This window comes from Muscardinus avellanarius, assembly GCF_963383645.1.
Source record: "Muscardinus avellanarius genome assembly, chromosome: 9".
Classification (NCBI taxonomy): Eukaryota; Metazoa; Chordata; class Mammalia; order Rodentia; family Gliridae; genus Muscardinus; species Muscardinus avellanarius.
The window spans coordinates 87589995-87606738 of NC_137795.1; the positions used below are offsets into that span (position 1 = coordinate 87589995).

Sequence of the window (16744 nt, forward strand, 5' to 3'; positions counted from 1 at the left end):
TGATGTTTTTGAAGAATTGGTATACCACACCATTTTGTATTTCCACCAACAGTACAGAAGGGTTTCTCTGTATTCCTATCAACATTATTAAATTTCTGAGTTTTTGTTTTGTTTTTTGACATTAGGTATCCTAATTGGTATAAAATGGTATCTCATTATAGTTATGTTTTGCATTTACCTTAAGGATTAATGATGTTGAACATCTTTTCCTTGTGTTTGTTGGCTATTTATATATCTTTTTTATAGAAATGTTTAAAAAAAATTTTTTTTTTTTTGGTGGTACTGGGGTTCCTGGAAGCCCTTCTACCTCCGGGATACACTCCCACAGGCTACACTTTCAGACCTATTTTTTAACCTTTTCATTTGAAAACAGGGTCTCATAAGCCAGCGAGGCTGGCTTCGAACCAGTGCGATCCTCCTGTCTCTGCCTCCCAAGCGCGGGGATTACAAGCGTGCGCCACCACGCCTGGCCCTTTATAGAAATGTTTAAAAATTTATTTTTGATTTGTAGCACTTATAGGTATCAGAGCTAGAGCCTTTGCCCAGTTTTTAATTGTGAAGCTGTGTGTGTGTGTGTGTGTGTGTGTGTGTGTGTGTGTGTTGTTGTTGTTGTTGTTGTTTAATTTTTGGAATTTTTTCTATACTTTGGGTACTAATGGTCAGATATATAATCTGGAAATATTTTCTTCCATTAGCTAGATTGCTTTAATTCTGTTAGTAGTACTTCTCATGCATAATCTACAAAATATGTGAAATCTAATTTGTCCATTTTGTTATTCTTGCCTTTATCTTTGGTATCATAGCCAAAAAAAGCATTGCTAAATGCAAAGATGTAAATTTTTGGCCCTGTGAGTTCTAAGAATTTTGTAAATTTAGTCTTAAGACATGGATTTATTGAGTCAGTTATTATAGATGGATGGGGTTAGGTAAAGGTCCAAGTTTTCTTACCCCATTTATTTTTTATTTTTTATTTTTAATTTATTTTTATTTTTATTTTTTTTTTGGTGGTACTGGGGATTGAACCCAAGGGCATTCTACCTCAAAGCTATACTTCTAGCCTATTTAATTTGAAACAGGGTCTTACTAAGTTTCTCAGGGCCTCATTATATTGCTGAGGTTAGCCTTGGACCTCTTATTTCAGCCCCCAAGTACTGGCGTTACAGGCATGCACCACCATGTCTGGCTCAGCTTCAATCTTTTGCAAGTGGATATCTAGTTTTCCTAGCACCAGTCTTGAAAAGACTGTTCTTTCTTCATTGATGGTATTGGTATTCTTATCAGTAACCATTTGACAGTATATCTGAAGGTTTTATTTTTGGACTGTATTCCATCCGTCCTGTCCATACAGCTTTCTCTACGTCAATAGTATATGATTTTGGTTATGTAGCTTTGTAGTAAGCTTGAAATCAAGAGGTATGTGTCCTCTAGCTTTGCTTTTCCCTTTTCAGATGGTTTGGCTAGTTGGTGTCTCTTGAGATTCAATATGAATTTTTTGATGGGTGGTTCAATTTTTATAAAAATGTTTCTCAGGATCTTGAGAGATTACAGTAAATCTGTAAATTGCATTTATTTATTTATTTACCGGGGATAGAACCCAGGGGCATTCTACCTCTGAACTACACCCCCAGCCCTATTTTTTAGTCTTTTATTTTTTGAAAAAGGGTCTCACTGAGTTGTGAAGGGCCTCGGTAAGTAGCTGAGGCTGTCCATGAACCATGATCCTTTGGTCTCCACCTCCTGAATGCTGGGATTATAAGCGTGCACCACCATTCCTGGCTGTAAATTCCTTTTAGTAATATTGACATCTCAACACATTAAGTCTTTCCATCCTGGTCTTGGAATGTTTCCATTTATGTTGCCTTGTTAATTTCTTTCAGCAATGTTTTATAGTTTTCACTGTATAAGTTTTTCTACTTCCTTGGTTAATCTTGAAGTATTTTGCTCATTTTGATGCTTTTGGAAATTAATTTTATTTTTAGTGTATAGAAATGTAACTGATTTTGACTATCAACTTTGTATCCTGTTACTTTGTGAATTTGTTTATTAATTCTAACAATATTTATGGAATTACTAGGGTTTTCTACATATATGTCATGTGAGAACAATAGTGGTAATTTTATTTCTTTTATTTATTTTTATTTTTATTTTTATTTTTGTGTACTGGGAATGGAACCCAGTCTAAGTTGTGGAGGCCTCACTAAGCAGCTGAGGCTGGGCATGAACCTGCAATTTTCCTGTCTCAGCCTCCCAAGTACTGGGATTAAATAAGCGTGAGCCACTACGCCCAGTTTATTTCTTCTTTCTGAATTTGAATGCCTTTTTTCTTGCCTAATTGCTCTGGCTAGTACTTGTACTACTGTGCCAAATGCAAGTGACTATCTTATGATATTTTTCAATATTTTTGGCTACACTGCTGTAGTATATTTTGTTATATAAAGTAGAGAGAACAACAACATTAAAAGTAGCCAATTCCTGGACTTTTGTCATATGACATTCAGGGGATGATCTTGTTAGAAAAGTAGCCTTGCTGCACCAAAGAGAGGTCAACACTTGGTTGTAGCTTATATTAGCAAACCAGCTTGCTGAATGAATTTTTTATTACCTCTCTTCTGAGAGGTAATAAAAAAATTTTAAAGACAAGTGAAATCTTTTTAGGACAGTTTTAAAGCAGATAGTACAGAGAGTTCTCCCCAGTTATCCATCTTCCCATCCCAGTTTCCCCAAATATATCTTACATGAGTATGGTACATTTGTTAAAATGATGTATCAATATTGGTAGGTTTTTATTAACTAAAGGCATTACTTTAATTCAGGTTTTCTTGATTTTTTTTTTCCCTCCTAATGTTCTTTTTCTCCTCCAGGATACCACATTACATTTAGTTGTCATATCTTTATTTTTTATTTTTTTGGTGGTACTGGGGTTCCTGGAAGCCCTTCTACCTCCAGGCTACACTCCCAGACCTATTTTTATATTTTTATTTGGAAACACGGTCTCTTAAACCAGCGCGGCTGGCTTCGAACCTGCGCGATCCTCCTGTCTCTGCCTCCCTAGCACAGGGATTACAAGCATGCGCCACCACGCCCGGCATTAGTTGTCATATCTTTTTATGCTCCCTTTTGACATGACAGTATCTTAAACTTTGGTTTTGATGCTGTGATAGTTTTGCGGAGTGCTGCTCAGGTATTTTATAGGATATCCCTGTTGAAATGTGTGTGATGCTTGATTCCCTTTTAAGTATCTATGATAGAACCTGGTTTGATTTTTGCTTAAGTGCTTATACCGTGAAATTACTGTGCTTAGTTTTTGTGGAGGACCAGGGTGACACATGTATGTTTGTGAAGGACTGGAGAGAATAGACATGACATACAACCTTGGGGTGCAGGGAATACAGCCAATTGTCATGATATCAGAGGCAAAGGGTGTTTGTATTACATTCCCAGTGACCTCATCAAAAGACACTTCATGTTGGTACCTGTAGATGCCCCATCTTTATTGTACTGAGATTTATGGGAGCAACGGAACTGTATGTGGTTGTCTCTGGGGAGCTGTTGGGAGGGTCTCTCTAGCTAGGAAGGCTCTTGTAAAGATCTCTGTCTTGTGGATGCTGCAGGAATTTAAGAGGCCAAGCAACAGCAGCCTTGGACACTCAGTGAGCCCTGTGGATGTGCTCTACCAATAGTGTGGCCGAAGGCTGGAGAGAGGGATGGATGTGTCTTGCCTCTAACAGAAACGAGTAGTTCTCTTGACTTGTGGCAGCCCTTAGCCTCTACGTCCTTGGCCATCATTAAACAATTGGGCTTTAAGAAATGGGGGGGGGGGGTTGGGTTTAGCGCATGTGCCTGCGTCCAGCTACTGACTGCCCCAGAGCCTTGGGTGGTGATCTCTGGGTGTGTGTGCATGAGGGCAGCTTAATTAGGGATCTGTAGCTGGTGGAGAGAGTGAGCAGTGTGGGCATACCGTCCTGATGAAAAGCACAATGAGGAATGTGACTGTTCCACCGTGGTCCATAAGTGTGCTGATGAGCGGGCTTTGGATAGTAATCGCTCTGCATTTTTCCTTATTGCTCAGCATGTGACTATAACCAATATTTTATTGCTTATTCCATGTCTCTGTTTAGGAGCTGCTTGTTCTCTGGACAATGACACAATTTACAGTGGAATAGATAACCATAAAGCCCACTGACATACACACATGTAGACACACACCCATGCACTCACCCTACCTCCCCATCCCCAGAAGGCTAAGCTTCACAGAGCTGGCAGCGTCAGAGTGCGCAGTTCCTGAAGAGGAGGTTTCTAATCAGGGAGATGCTGAGCAGAGAGCCTGCTGCTGTGGCCTAAAATTTACAGCTTCATGAATCCATTCCATGCTACTGCTGCTAACGCTTTATAGGGGGTGACGAATACCAGTACCTTGTCACAGGGCATGCTCAGATCGTCACCGTCTGGAATCAGGGGGTGAAGGTGTGAGCGCTATGATACTTTGCCTGGTGGTGTTCCTTTCTGAGCATAACTAGGACACAGAAAGAATATGGAGCTCCTTCTTATGTCTTGATAATAGGGAACTTCCTTGTTTTGGGCAATTAATGATTTATTAAGGTTTTGGGTTGGAGAGGAGGTATAGATCTTTCCAGCATTTAGATTTTGGAAATAATTGCGAAATGTGTGCATTTGAGACATTGGAAGATTACCTTATATCCTTTGGGCATCCTTTTGAAGGAGGAGCTGTATTGATCTGCTGTACTAGCTGTTTTGCTTGGTGTGGCTTAGAGGAATTTTTTCTTTAGTTTGAAGTAAGAATAGCACAGATCTTGGAAACCTCACCCTTCAAATGCTGTAGTATCCATTCTCCTCTCACACAAATGTGGGATTTGAATAGGGAAGTCATTACCTGCATCCTCTCTATTTTGATCAGTTGTATAACCCCTGCATCTTTAAGAAAGGCATTCCATTATATGGGAATTTTTGCCTGGCACTAATGTATCTAGAAGGCAGTGGAAATAAGATCAACTCTTTTTCTTTCAGTTACACAATCTGTATTTTCAGTGATTCATTCTTGGCAATTTTTAGGTTTTAATCTCATGGACAAGTTTTTGTGACTTGTGTGTGGGAGCCTATACCCTTAGGTACTACCCAGATCTAGGTATCTAGCCCAGAACCCTGGTCCTGATGTGACCATGCCTCATACCTTTGATTACCCTTGTTCTCTTATTAAATTTTTCTGGCCAGGTAAGTTTTTTGGTACTAACTCTTTGGGTTTTAGTGTTTAGCCTTCTTGATTCTCAGATCTGTCCTAATGGTTATCGCAGAGTGATTATGGTTATTTGAGGCTATCTTTTTGCTTTCAGGATTGCAAGTTAATCTTACATGTAGTAGAATAAAAAATTTCCCCTATCTCACTGTTCATTGTCAGACCCTTGGTTACTGGGCTGTTGACCACACTGCTTCTATTATTCATCATGGTCAGGCCCTAGGATATCCTTCCATTCACCAGACACAGTCTGCGGGCCAGTGGCTGGCTTACAGCTTGATTCCAACTGTCATCTTTCTCTTTCCATTCGTTCTGTTTGAGGGCACTTTGTTCCTGCCGTTTCCTGTCATGCATGATTTCTCACTTGCTTTTGCTTTTAGTCCTTTCTTCAGATGGGCCTTTATAGCATTCTTCACTCTCTTGGTATGTGATTGGCTGATTCTTTGGAAAAGATAGGAAAAAAACTGTTTCTGGAGAAGTCTGAATGTATAAGGATGCATTCTGTGCTCAAATGGTAAAAGATCTTAGGCTTTAGCTGGGCACAGTGGCACATGCCTGTAATCCCAGCTACTTAGAAGGCTGAGGCAGAAGGGTCTCAGGTTTGCTGTGATCCTGGGCAACTTAGCGAGACTGGCTCAAAATAAGAAAAGAGTGGGGGATATAGCTCAGTTGTAGAGTGCTTGGCTAGCAAGCACCAGACTCTGCCTTTAATCCCCAGTACCACACGTGCACAGACAGATACACACCAACTTACACCTTCCAGGAAATAAAGACTTTTCCTTTGAGATACTTACCAATGTGACATCCATCATGGTAAAGGAAAGTCTAGCTGCTTTTGTTTCATACATAGAAAAGAAGTGAAATTTTGCCAGTCTACCCTTGCTGTGTGGCAGCTGACCCTGTAGTTTGTTCAGCCACCTGGTGGTTCCTGATGGGCCCTGATTGAAGCATAGAAGAGTTTGATTTCCATTCTGCAAAGGGAGAGGAGGTGACAGTGTTTTGTAGTCAGCAGCTAACTTGTAGCAAAGTACTGCTTGCAAAAATACCAAACAGCCTTGAAACAACAGGGTCTGAATATAATTGGGTGAATTGTAGACTGCTGGCCATATTATGGGTTCTCGTTATAACACTGATATGGCACTGTCCCAGTTTGAATGGAATTTTATAGTGCACACTCGTGGTGTGTTCTAATAACTTTCACAGAGGAATATTTGTGCTTTTGCCCTTCAAATAGATATCCTTGTATCCCAGACTGGAAGTTAATCATTTTCAGCGGAGAGTGTGGCACAGTGTTAATGATTTTGGTTTCCATAACAAAAATGTTCATAGTAGTGCTCCAAAAAGGTGGCTTTTAGAGTAGCCAAGGTAATACCTTAATAATTTAATGTTTATGCCTATGAGATTAACAGAAGAGCGTCTCCTTTCCCATGCCAAGATGATAGCTCATTTTGCCCTTGGTTTGCCTTTTGTTTTTTCAGCTCTCTACTGGGCCGTCCTATTTTGGTTCTTTCTCATCTAGTACTATGCCTTTTTCTAATTCAACCCTTGCTCTTTCCCAGGTTTGTAATGAGATAGGAATTTTGATTTTTAGTTTAGAACCTGTTTCAAAGAAAATCTTCAATAACATGGAGAGATTGGTTTTCAGTTCTTAAGCTTTATAGTTAACTACATATCTTGGAGTTAAAGAAGATTGACCATCTTTATGAATGAAATAGATTCTGTCTTGTTGCAGAATCATCATAAGATCTTAGGGAATTGATAATTATAGCAGTTTCTCTGACATTGTTGCACGATGAAGGATGGTACTGGATCGATTCCAAATGGCTATGGATCTATCTCACTTTCTGCCTGTGAGTGTGGTGGGCCTTGCTTCTTGAAGTGTGATGGGAACTAGGGATGCCAGTTTAAGCATTTTCTTGCCTTCTCGCCTACAGGTGATGCAGGTTCTTAATGCTGATGCCATTGTTGTGAAGCTGAACTCTGGAGACTACAAGACGATCCACCTGTCCAGCATCCGCCCACCAAGGCTGGAGGGAGAGAGCACACAGGTGAGAACAAGGAGGCAGCCAAGCCTCTATGCAGAAACCAAAGGGAAACTGCTCTAGAACCCTTAAGTGGAGCCAATGCAAATGACAGTGTTTGAAATCACCAGAGTTTATTTCCTAATCCATATCTCCTGAACCACAGTGCTCTGCTCCATCTTGAATGGACATTTGTGGCACCTCTCAGCAGTTAGGGTTGGGGTGTGTGAGATGGCAGGTGAATATGGAGAGGAGGAACTGTGTCTCACATAGTAATAGGGCCTGTTTCTCCTGCTCATTTTGATAATTCCTTATAGTTTTGCTCCAGGAGGAAGTAAGTCTTTGTAAATTTTCTGAGGTCATCTAGGCAGGTTGTGTAAAGGGTTAACTATAATTAGTCACACTGTTACTCCTTGAGTCTTTTGACTAAAGTAACATGTATGACTTAATATGTATAACATATATTAGTTTTGAGAAATTATGCTTTGGTTAAGAATTCTAGTAAGATTTGCTTGTCAGTATGCAGCTAGAATTTTCTTTTTGTTATTAAATCTTGTGGTTATTTTCCTTCCATCTCTTGGAAAGAAATAGGAAGTTGGGGATAGGGATTTAGGTTGAATGTTTTTTTGGTTATGGCTTTGTCTTTATAGACTTTGTTTGCACTCCTATTATTGTCCTCTGAAAACTAAAGTGTCAGTCTTGACTAGTCATACAACTAGGTCCTCCATGTTAGCCAGTGCCAGAAACAAGTGTTTGGAGAGGTTTTGGAAATTAAACATGTGGTTGAAGTTGGGGACGATCTACTTTTTTTAATTTACCCCTTTTGCAGTTCTAAAGATGTAAAATTTGCTTTTCCAATGACTTGCACATCCACATGTCATGGTGCATTCACAAGTTGAAATTCATACACTGTTTCCATTTGTGTCAGAGTTTATAGACAGCCCATAAGAGTAAAATGAAAATATCATGATTGGTTCTTGGATCAGATCATGCATAAAAAATCCCATACAGGATGGGTGATTTGAATGTCTGGCCAATCAGTTCATTCTTTTTTCTCCATAGAGGAGGTAATTTAATGCAGCAGGCAGTATTGTGGTAAGGTTGAGAATTTAAATGCATGAAAGCCTAGAAATGCCAAAATGAGGTTCTCTCAGTAACTGTAGCTGTGCCTCATTGCACAGAGTAAATATACATCTCCAATTTTATCAGTGTTGGGAGTAGTCCACAGTTCTGCATCTGTGCCCTACAGTTGGAATTAAGGTTCCCACAGCAACCACAACTTTGGAATTCTTGAATGTTAATTTTTGTGCCTGCATCATCAGCCAAAGCATTATGTTAAATTAGACTATATAGTTGGATTTTAAGCATTTTTTGGGGGGTGGGATGATATCGGGTTTTTTGAAGAAAGAACTAAGCTATTGAAAATTTCAAGTTTTTTCTCAATAATGGGAATTCCTCAAAGGGTAAAAGATGCATTTTCTTTAGCCTAGTGGCTGACGGGAAGTTGTTGGGATATGTATCCTGATCATATAAATTCTTGTTCTCTACAAAGGTAGGTTACCTCCTTTCTTTTTCTTCTCTTTTTTTTTTTTCTTTACTGTTCACTCCTGAGATCTTACTCCATTTTTAAAAAGTTCAAAGTAAGGCTTAGCTGTAATAGTTTATAGCATGTGCCTTTCGAGGAAAATGAGGAGTGATTTCCATTATTTGTTCATTAAATTCCTTGGAAGAATGTACTCAAGGGTTTCCGAAGGTAGTCTAGCACATGCTGGTATGATGGTGGAAGCACTCTGGAGAACCCAGCTGTGGTGGGTGCTCTGGGAAGGAAGTATCTTATGCTGGAGCAATCAAGGACAAGAAGTCAGCAAGTGGGAAGAAGGGGCTCTCCATACCAGCACTGTCCACAGAACGTGATGTGAGCCACACAAGCCAGTCCTATCAAGGGCTGTAATTAAAAACTAAAACACATTAACTTTCATGTACTTTATTTGTCGTTACACATCCAAAACATTATCATTGCAACATTGAATGAGTCCTACAATACTAACAAGATAGTTTCCCATTTTTTTTAAAAAAAACTGCCTTTAAAATCTGGTGTATATTTTATACTTGTACAATAACTCAGTTCCTTCTCACATATCTCGGGGACTCAGCCCAGGAGGCCAGTGGCCGCTGTCATGGACAGCACAGCTCTAGAAACTCAAGTGAGTGGGTCAGGCATCTTGAGTGTGCATGGGCTGCCTGCTTTGCACCAGGTGTTGTGCTGGAGATGCAGAGAGGAATGGAGATACACTTTGATTTCTCCCCTAGTGGAACTTTAATGTGCAACAGAAGAAATAAAAAAGTAATTTCCTGAGTGTTCCCTGCTATGGAGGGGGGAGTTTGGGAAGGCTTCTTTGAACAACCGACATCTAGGTCTTGAAGGATGGATAGGAGGTTCCTAGCTGAAAAGCGCAGGGGGTGGGGGGAAGCTGGATTGTGGTGGTGCACTCTTGTAATTTCAGTATTTGGGAGGTGGAGACAGGAAGGTTGCAAGTTCAAGGCCAACCTCAGCAACTTATATAGCAAGACCCTGTTTCAAAATAAACAATAGAAAGGGCTGGGGATATAGCTCAGAGCAGAATGCTCCTGGGTTTAATCTCCAGTGTGCCAAAAAGAACAAGTGGTAGCTAAAAGAGGGTATTGGGCTTAAGGGGCTGGGGGACTAGAGCATAGATGGCCATTCTGGGTGGTGTGGGAGTGGTCGTCCACCTGTGCTGTGCAGCTGTATAAGGCCTGGGTCCTCTGAACATCTCGACATATTCCTGAACACCGAGAGAACTTGGCCCCTAGAAGAAACTGCAAGTAATTTTCTGACTGGAGCCAAGGGTAGCCAAATATGGAGTGGTGAGAGATGGTCTTGGTAAAGAGGCAGGGGCCCATGCATTGAAGGCTTCATTTTGAACTGGGGTGAGGCATTTTTGGATTTAAGAGCTCTTTTGTTGGTGATTTGAATTCATAAGATATGAAAGTGATTCACAGTTAGAAGATCATACCAGATCAAAACTGACCTGTAGCTAGGAGTTCTGGTTTTTATTTTGATAAGGAAGCCTCCATTGAGCAAGGGCCTGGGGGAGAATTGAGCAATGAATGAGAACTGAGAACTGTAGGTGCTGTTCCAGCACTCGCTCTTCATGTTGGAGCATTTGAAGTACTCGACTTTTGCTTAAAGAATCCCCTAGAGCTCTTACAAAGAGCCCAAGAGTCTCCTGTATGCTAGCCCTAAAGTTAACAGAGATGAACAGTCTGGGTGTGAGAAGGCCAGGTGCCTGAGGTTCCCAGTGTGGCTGCACGCACTGGCAGGGTGCATGATATGCACGGAAGCCTTGGCAGTAGGCATCCCCTCAGAGTCATGGGTTTCCAGTTTCCTTTACTACTTTCCAATTGCTGTTAGAGCTGCAAGGGGAGCCCGGCAAGTGTCGATGGCAGAGATGTTTGGGCTGTGGTCTATCAGTCCCCAGGGCACCTTAGTGCAAACTAGAAAAGGATGTCCCTTTTTCACATCAGGGCACGTATTGGCAGTAGAATGGAGGCTGAATTTCAGTTCCTGTTTTCTCTCTGTCCCTTTGGCCAGGTGCCCTTGTGCAAGACACAGCATGGACAAGAATTATGTGCCTGCCCTAGTTAGAAAGGGCCAATAGAATCCCCAAGGCAAACCTCGGAGGGTGTGTTTTGGGAATTGGGAGTGGTCGTACAGTTCATGACCACAGGGTGCCTGAGTGTTTTTTAGGAAATGAAGGTTCATAATGGATGATTAGTGAAAGAAACATTCAGGAGATGACCTTATGTCTAATTACTGGGCATTTTCTAGGGGGCAGTAGCTCTGAAGTAGAGAAAAAGACAACCTGAGAGCTTATGGTGTTGGGACCTTTTCTCAACCAAAAAAACCAAGTGGGAGAGGGTGCAGATGACGGAACTGGAGGAGGTGAAGAGGGGAGACTTTGGCACGCGCCTCCTCAAGGGCAGGCAGATGGCGTGCAGCGATTCCCGCTGTGGGGAGGCCTCCCTGTGAGCTCCCAGATGAGGACCTAATGGGGCTTGTCCTTCAAGAAAGCATGGAGGAGATTCTTTGTTTCTCTTTCTCATGCCCTAGAAACTCTCATGGCCTGTCATCAACTAATATAGATCTCTGAGACATCTATAAATTTGGGGGATAATAGGACAAATTGGATTTTTCCTTTTGGCACACAGACAAGTTAATTTTTCTTAAATTGTACAGGAGGACAAGGTTTTGCCCAAGGCTAACTAACTGTACACTTCTACTCCCCCTTTTGGGTTATTTTTCTAATTGGAGCTGGAGGAAGTGCTTGGACAAAACACTGTGATCAAGGGAATAGTTTTCACCACTGCAGCTGCGTTCCAGTTATTTGTAGGAGTTTGTAGGTAGCTTCGGATCCCGCGTTTTGATTATAGCTTTGTGTGCAGATGCAAAGTGTGGTAGGAGGGTTCAAAGCAGGACTGTATATTTCCCTCAGAAGGATTCCAGTTATGTCTGGTGCTCTTGGTTGTGTTTCTGGGTTATTCAAGATGAATCCAGTGTGAGCTCCTGAGAAGCCGGTGTAGACCACTCACATGTGGTGCTCTTGTGAACCTGAATGTGCACCGGCATTTCCCTAATGGAGCGTGTTTTCCCAGTCGCTTTCATGAAGAAATAAGTGCTTAGTCTTGGAGAAAGGCTGTGGGTTTGCTGAGCTGCTGCCTTGAAGGAGATAGCAGGTTGTGCAATCTGGGGACTTCCCAGGGAGTGCTTGGCTTTGATCTGAAACTGGAAAGCCTAGTGCTCCATTGCCCAGGGCTGCCGTGGGCTTTGTGTTACACTTAGAGTGTTAATGACAAAGGAAACAGCCCCCAGGCATCTGATGAAGGGGCTGACTTATTCCCCCATGAAGCCGGCTCTCACGGTGCTATTGTAGTTGGCAAAGAGACACAGAGCTGAAATTTACCTTGAAAACAGGTACATAGATTACCCAACCCCCAGGTGTTCGGTGTGGAAAGTTTGCTTTCAGCTGCAGGGTCTTTGCTCAGCTCCTCTCCCCAGCCTGTCTGTTTCTCCCTCTTCTCTGTCCCTGTGTCTGTGTGTGTCCCCTCTTCTCTGTCGCTGTCATCCCCCCCCCCCGCCCCCATTGCCTGTGGAAACTCAAGGGGAGTCTCTCCACAGCTGGTCTGCTGCTATCAAGGCCTATTCATTTCCATCACCGTCTTTCAGCCTCCTCCCTGTGAACTTGCCACAAAAAGGTTTTCTCACTCCAGGGACTCTCCATATTTCAGACCTGGGCACTGAAGGATCCATTTTTTTTTAAGTGGCAGTCACCTAATCGACTCCTTGCAGTCTCCATCCTGAAGTCACCTAATCAACTCCTTGCGGCCTCCATCTTGGGGTTGTCTCCCAGGCCCGACCCGCCTGGGTCTCCTGTGTGGCAGCTGGTAGAGAGGAGCCGCAGGTAGGTGCATTATCAGCGGTGCCCCGGATTCGTCAAGGCTTTTTGTCAGAGGCAGGGCTATTTCAGGTACTGCTAACTCCATTGGTTGTGCAGGGCCCCAGGGTGCTTTGCTATTTAGGCACGATTAAAAGCTGTTCTCAACCTTTTTCCCTCTAGTTTAGATTTCTGAGAGCAAGATGACTGGTCTCCTTGGACCCTCCGGCAGCCAGAGCTGCCGCTGAGATGCATACCAACAGGAAGCTGAGGGGCTGGAGTCCCTAAGTGTAGTGGGGGCAAACCAATAAACCCACTGACTGTGATCTCACGCTTGTGACTGGGAGCGTAAGGCAAATAGCAAATTAGAGAGGGGCTCCAGCTTGGCATTAAGGACCTCAGAGAACAGCAAAGGCTCTTTGAAATGGATATAACATTCCACCGGTCTCCAATGGAGAGATTTGGGGACTGCAGAAATGTGATCAAAAGACGGGTAGAATATGCCAGCACTGGCAGCAGCATTCTGTACCACTTTCAGATTTATTTGATCTGGGTATTTTTGAGAAGAGCGCTTGAAACCTCCTTTGTTAGAAGACTGAAAAAAATTACTATTGGGAGACGATGTATGGGTGGGTCTTTGCTCTCCTATTTAAGATTCCGGAATGTGCGTGTCCTGCTTTCTAAGATCAATAGCTAGGTGCCATCACTTAAGCCATCACTTTGGCGCCTTCTCAGCTGGAGGAGGTCACTGGGGGCAAGCCTGACTCCTTGTGACGAGGTCAAGACGTTGGGTATCTGAGCAGGGGGTAGTTTCCTATAATGTACATTCCACTGATCATTCTGAGTGAATTTTAGACTCTAGAAGACAGCGTGTGTCTACCTTGTTGCTCTTTGATTTGCTTCCTTCTCTCTATTGCAAATTATATTTTCTTTGATTTCTACTAGTTATATTTCCCATAATCTTTGCTCTCTTTTTCAAATATATATGTATATATTTAGGTGTGGGTTTTTAACAATCTCCTAGTGTGTCTTGGTGGTTAATCCTCTGAACCTTGTGCATGTACCTCTTTCAATCCGTCTCTTTCTATTTCTTCCCAGTTCCTTTAATCATTACGATCACACAGTTCTGCACTTTGAATTTATCTAAATCTTCCTCATGCCGTGTGTTCATATTTCTTGACTTTTCTCAGTCCTGTGAGCTGTAGCAATTCTGTTTTCAGAAATGACAGCGCTCTCATGTTTACTGTCCTGTGACCTTTTTGCATGGCTGTTGTGCTAAGGTAACCCTCTTTTCTGCCCTGGTTTTTGAAGGCCCCTTGAGGCCAGCGACTTGTATGCACACAGTCTTTCCCATCTCCATCACATCCTGTACTGGTTGTTTACATACACGCCTACTTTCCATTGTGAAGTCTCAACTCCACAGAGGCCTGGATGACATGCTTTTCTCATTGCCATCTCCCCTTTCAGAACCTTGCTGTGAATATAATAGGCATTTATCAAATGTTTAAATCAGCACATCTGCTGATGCTTTTGCTACCTCCAAATCTTTGGCTAATCTCCTTCACTGTTTCTGATAGCCATTGCAGCTGGAGCCAATGTCCGGGCATCTGACAGCCGCAGGAGAGTGTTTTTCCACTCCTGTTTTTTTCTGCTTCCTAATTGGGTTGCTAGTTATGTTTGCTGGGTCACAAGTGGCTCAGTTTTCTGCAGGCACTTCCTCTTCCCACCCCCCAGGTTCAATCTAGTTGCTGCCATCAGGTGGCCTGGCCACACCTCTGTCTGTGGTGCTTTCCTCAGGATGTGTATTCCATCAGCACAGTGTAGATTGGGTTCCATCCACCAATGGGGTTAATTTGAGGCTGTTAAGTGTTTTTGAAGATTGGTCCCCAATTGACTTTCTTTTAACACCTCTGCCTCTTATTCCAGGCTTTTCTGAATATCTTCCTTTCATAGTAATTCAGGTATCTTGATTCATTGCAGTTTTTAGGTGCACTTTTTCCTGAGGGCTATACATACATATATATATGGCTGTGGTCGACCTTGTTGGTTGTCAGATTATTTCATTGCTGGGACTAATTTTAAAATCAATTAGAGAGCTTTCCCTTCATCTTTCTCTTTATTTATGAGATACTGATTGCAGAGCTACCTACACTGTGTTTAGATAAATTACCTTTTTTTTTTTTTTTTTTTTTTTTGCATAGCATTTATATTCAAGGGAAGTTTAATGCAGCCAGCCAGTGCTTGGCATTTTTTTGCAGGGCAGGGCTGTAGGTTTCATTCCTTGGTGGGCTAATTAGCTTTGGATTGGGAAAATTTTGTTTAGTTTACAAACCAAACATTTATGTTTGTCATGTACTGTAGACACAGTGTGAGGAACTTACTTTTCTTAGTAAGGTGTTTATAATTTTGGGGCGCAATGTCTAATCTTGCTGTGCGTGTATGTGTGATGATCAGCAGGTGGACTTTAGATGGGATGATGGATTGTGGGTGAGGCAGCATGCCACTGTTTCGGCAAAGGCTTTTCAGAACTGAGCCTAGAAGGGGAAGCTGAAGGACACAGATGCTTGCTGCTTTTCCTAGCAAATGACAGGCCTATTGCTTAGGCATATTTTTGATGTCACTTTTCATTTCAGCCTTCCTTTGAAAACCTATGGTCAATTTATGGGTTGTTCGCATTTTTATAGCCCTTAATCTACCCTCCACCATGGTGCCTGCCCTCTTGGGGCTGCAGATGCCTCTGCCCAGGTTATTCTCTACTGGAGGCCGCCTGGGTTGCCGTTGCACAGTGAGGTCTCTATTGGATGTAGCTGTGAGGACATTCTGGAGACTCTGCGTTCCTTATCTTTTCATTTCTCCACTGGGTTGTCATCAGTTGATGTAATCTCCTTCACCCGTGTTTCACTGTCTTGGGCAGTTTGTGAGACTAAGCAGAAATGCCCCTTTATGTGGGGAATCTGCGGCATCTTTGTGTTGGGATATTGGTCCTCAGAACTGGGTTGCTTCTTCTGTCCTGCTGACTTGGGATACACCCACATATCGGATGCCTATAATTTCTAGTTTCTACTTTTAAATACTTTTTCCTTTTTTGTCCCCCTCCCCCCCTTCTGTTATTTTCCCTTTTCTCGGTTTGATTTTCTGGGTCAAGTAGATTTCTCATCTTGCCAAATTTGTTGCTAGCTAACTGCCTAGCACATAGTTGACACTCGAGTGCGTGTTATGTAACAGCCCGCTGCATTTTCATTGGCCATCTTTGCCCCCTGTTCATCATCTAGGGGATGATGAAGCCAGCACTTGACTGCCATCCTGCCACCCCACGTTCCCAGGACGTTTTCCTCCTCATTACCAGGGAGGCTTTCGCAAGGTGGGCCGCAGTTAGGATGCAGCCACATTCTTATTCATGTGGTGCTGCCTTTAGCATCTGCTTCTCCAGCTGGAGGGGCTTGTTTTAGACCAACTGGTGCGCAGGAGCTGTAGGTGGAGCCCTGTGGCAGGGCTGCTGATGCGCCACGTGCCTACTGCTTCAGGCTCCGGCGGGAGGCCCGGCCCCTCTGGATGCAGGATGCAGACTGTGCTGCCCACCCTGTTCTTTCTGGACCCTCTTCACCTTTGACCGCAGCTGCTGGGAGGGAGCGCGTTGTGTTCTGCATGGCAGAGTTGGCAGGCAGCGCCTTTTGCTGGTTTTGGCCATGGGGACATCCAGAATTATTAGGCCAGTTTGTACTTTAAGAAGAGAGAGACTAGACATCACTCAAAGCAGCTTATTTTATTCGTTTCTTATTTCCCATAAAGAGGGAGGAAGTTATCCCAGCACTTTGCTGTCCCTCTCAGTGTGTATTAAACCACCAGCTCAGCATTTTCCTCAGGAAAACAGAGTTTCTTGCTGCTGCTCGAGCCGGGATTGGGCCCTGCTCCGGCTTGCCTGGGCAGAAGGCTCTGGGGTTGCCACCTGTCTTTAAAGTTCTTTGGCCTCACTCCTCTTTCCTCCCCCCATGTCCAGGCCTCCTCCCTCAGGAGAATGA

The 16744-nt window shown here is 42.9% G+C and overlaps 1 protein-coding gene across 1 annotated transcript in view; it reads left to right on the forward strand.

Moving 5' to 3' along the window:
• The window catches only part of SND1 (staphylococcal nuclease and tudor domain containing 1), a gene marked incomplete at its 3' end in the record, with an annotated part of 461155 nt that overhangs the window by 71584 nt on the left and 372827 nt on the right, over window positions 1–16744 (forward strand). The window contains exon 10 of the mRNA XM_080701065.1: window positions 7186–7299. Within this exon, the coding sequence (XP_080557191.1) occupies window positions 7186–7299 (114 nt within the window). The remainder of the gene's footprint in view (window positions 1–7185; window positions 7300–16744) is intronic.